Source organism: Quercus robur, chromosome 1, assembly GCF_932294415.1.
Source record: "Quercus robur chromosome 1, dhQueRobu3.1, whole genome shotgun sequence".
Lineage (NCBI taxonomy): Eukaryota > Viridiplantae > Streptophyta > Magnoliopsida > Fagales > Fagaceae > Quercus > Quercus robur.
This window is the reverse complement of record NC_065534.1, coordinates 32,327,686-32,329,854: the sequence shown is the minus strand read 5'-3', so window position 1 is coordinate 32,329,854 and position 2,169 is coordinate 32,327,686. Positions and strand designations below refer to the sequence as shown.

The following is a 2,169-nucleotide window of genomic DNA, read 5'->3' as shown; positions in this document are numbered from 1 at the left end:
ACTAAGGTGATGAGACATAGGTCCACAAAGTGGACGGATCACTAAGGTGATGTAATTAGTCCACAAAGTGGACAGATCACTAAGATGTTGAAATACATGAAATAAAGTCCTTGAGATGGACGGACTGTCCTACATGAAATAAAGTCCCAAGGTGGACGGATACAATAGATGGACGTTTTCGCAAAGTGGACAGAAACTAGCTACGTTAAAATTTTCTACAAGTCCATTAAATACGCGATATATTTAAAAGTGATGAACAACGCCACAAAGTGGACGGTCCGCATAATAAACCTCTCAAAACAGACGGAAAAGGAAAATCCTCACCGATGTAAATGCTCAATCAACACAAGATAACAAGTCTGCAATGTGGACGGATCATCACAGATTAACAAATATTCTCACAAAAATACTCCCTCAAGAAGGTAGACGGAGCTTTAACCAGAGTACCAAACAATTATAAAAAGCATATGTGAACTTTAAGCCAAAAGCCCCAAAGGCAAATGTTTAATACAATTAAAAAGGACGGATTGTCTTAAAAAATGAATAAAAAAGAAGGACGGATTGTTCACAAAATAAAGTACATAGGCATCAATCTTTCTTTTCTTCAGCAACTGGGACATCCTTCGACGGGGCGGACTCTCCGTCTCCTTGAGCAGCACCGTCGCCAAAAAGGTCCTCCGTATTTTCGGAGGCGACGGGGAGGGCAGAAGTCTGGGCTTGGTCCTCAAGTTTGACCATTGTCAAGTCCAGCTCTGGATAAGCCTTCTTGACTTGACGGAGGGAATCATCGAAGCCTTGGAGGAAGGAGTCCGACAGCTCGCCCAAACAGGACTCCGAGCATCGATACTCCTCGACGGCTGCCACTTTAGCCTGACGGAGCTCTTCTTTGAGTTGTTTGATCTCAGCCTCTTTATTCTCTATGACCGTCAGCGAAGTGGCCGTCTTCTCCTCCAGCTCCTTCCTCGCCTGCTCAGAAAGCTCCAGCTTCTTCTCCATCTTGGACCTCCATCTCTGAAGTTGTCCGAGCTCTTCCCCCGTCTGCTGCGCCTTCGCGCGCACCCGGTCCAAGGTACTCTCACGGTTGAGACACCGGTCAAGTAGTCCCTTCATCATGACCAAGGACTGCAAATAGAAGAGAGACCGTCACATAATGTAAGTAACAAGAAGAAAGAAAAATAAAATCTTAGTTGACAAACATAACCAACCTGAGCGACGGCGAAGAGGCCCGTCTCCCCCATGGCCTCCGTCGAATGGTTTCCCAGGTCTTCATAGTCTTCTGCCGTGATGATGGACGACAGCTTCTCCAATGCATACTTGGAGTCATCACGGAGAAGGGAAGGAGGTCTCTCTTGCTTACCGTCTGGGACCGTCATCAATCCCTTACCCTTCCCCTGCTTCGCTGGGGTGACGGCCTTGTTACCCTCAGCCATTAAGCCAACCACAGGTTCAAGAGAGACCTTTGGTTGCTTAAAGGGACGGTCGGATTTTGTCGTCAGTTTCCTTTTAGGGACTGAAGCTGACGCCTTAGGAACCTCCTCGCCGGATTCCCTCTTCTTGACGGCTTGGGACTTGATCAAAGCTCTCCTCTTTGCGTCATCCATCTCTGCAAATAATGACGGATGAAATTAAAACAAAATAAAGCATAGTAAATGACAAAGTAAAGTTGACGGGCTTACGTTTGTGAACTCGCTCGTCGTATCTTATCGCTTCTTGGGTGGGCTCAGGACCGTCGCAGTACCAATGAATGGTCCTCGGGTTCACCAACTTAGCCCAAGTCCTTTCCTCCGGCGTAGTTTTCTTGCAAACCTTTTCAAGGAAGCTAAACTCCTCGAGGCTGACTTGTGGGCGCCGTCTACCTGCAGAGAAAGATGATCAAGATATACATATATAGCTGGACGGATATGAAAAGCAGTACAAAATTTAGACGGATGCATACGTGTCTGATTTATAACTGCCCAAGTTGTGTCGACGGGCATGTACTCCGTCTCCCCTGGATGGTTCATCCATTTGTCACCCTCCAGGAAGAAGTACCGACTCTTCCAGTATCTATTTGAGTCTGGGGTCTCAAAGATCACCTTCAACAAGGGGCTCCGACTGGCAAAACTGTACATCCCCCTTGATCCAGAAATCTCGTCTGGACGGTAACAGTGAAGAAATTCACGGACCGTC

At 47.0% G+C, this 2,169-nt stretch overlaps 1 protein-coding gene across 1 annotated transcript; it reads right to left on the bottom strand.

Moving 5' to 3' along the window:
* Window positions 1–475: 475 nt before the first annotated feature.
* LOC126714051 (uncharacterized) lies at window positions 476–1,852 on the bottom strand. The gene is made up of 3 exons (XM_050414042.1): window positions 1,677–1,852; window positions 1,206–1,603; window positions 476–1,122 (listed from the first exon to the last, which is right to left on the bottom strand). Exons 2-3 carry the CDS (start codon window positions 1,599–1,601, stop codon window positions 589–591), a joined length of 930 nt encoding a protein of 309 aa, XP_050269999.1. The 5' UTR covers window positions 1,602–1,603; window positions 1,677–1,852; the 3' UTR covers window positions 476–588.
* Between the last annotated feature and the right edge of the window lie 317 nt (window positions 1,853–2,169).

What these genes read in the sequence shown, in the direction of transcription:
- LOC126714051 (XM_050414042.1), bottom strand. Translation starts at nt 1,601, where the DNA reads ATGGATGACGCAAAGAGGAGAGCTTTGATCAAGTCCCAAGCCGTCAAG. An exon ending in GCCTCTTCGCCGTCGCTCAG is followed by an intron (nt 1,123 to 1,205) that starts GTTGGTTATGTT and finishes TTCTATTTGCAG; the next exon opens with TCCTTGGTCATGATGAAGGG.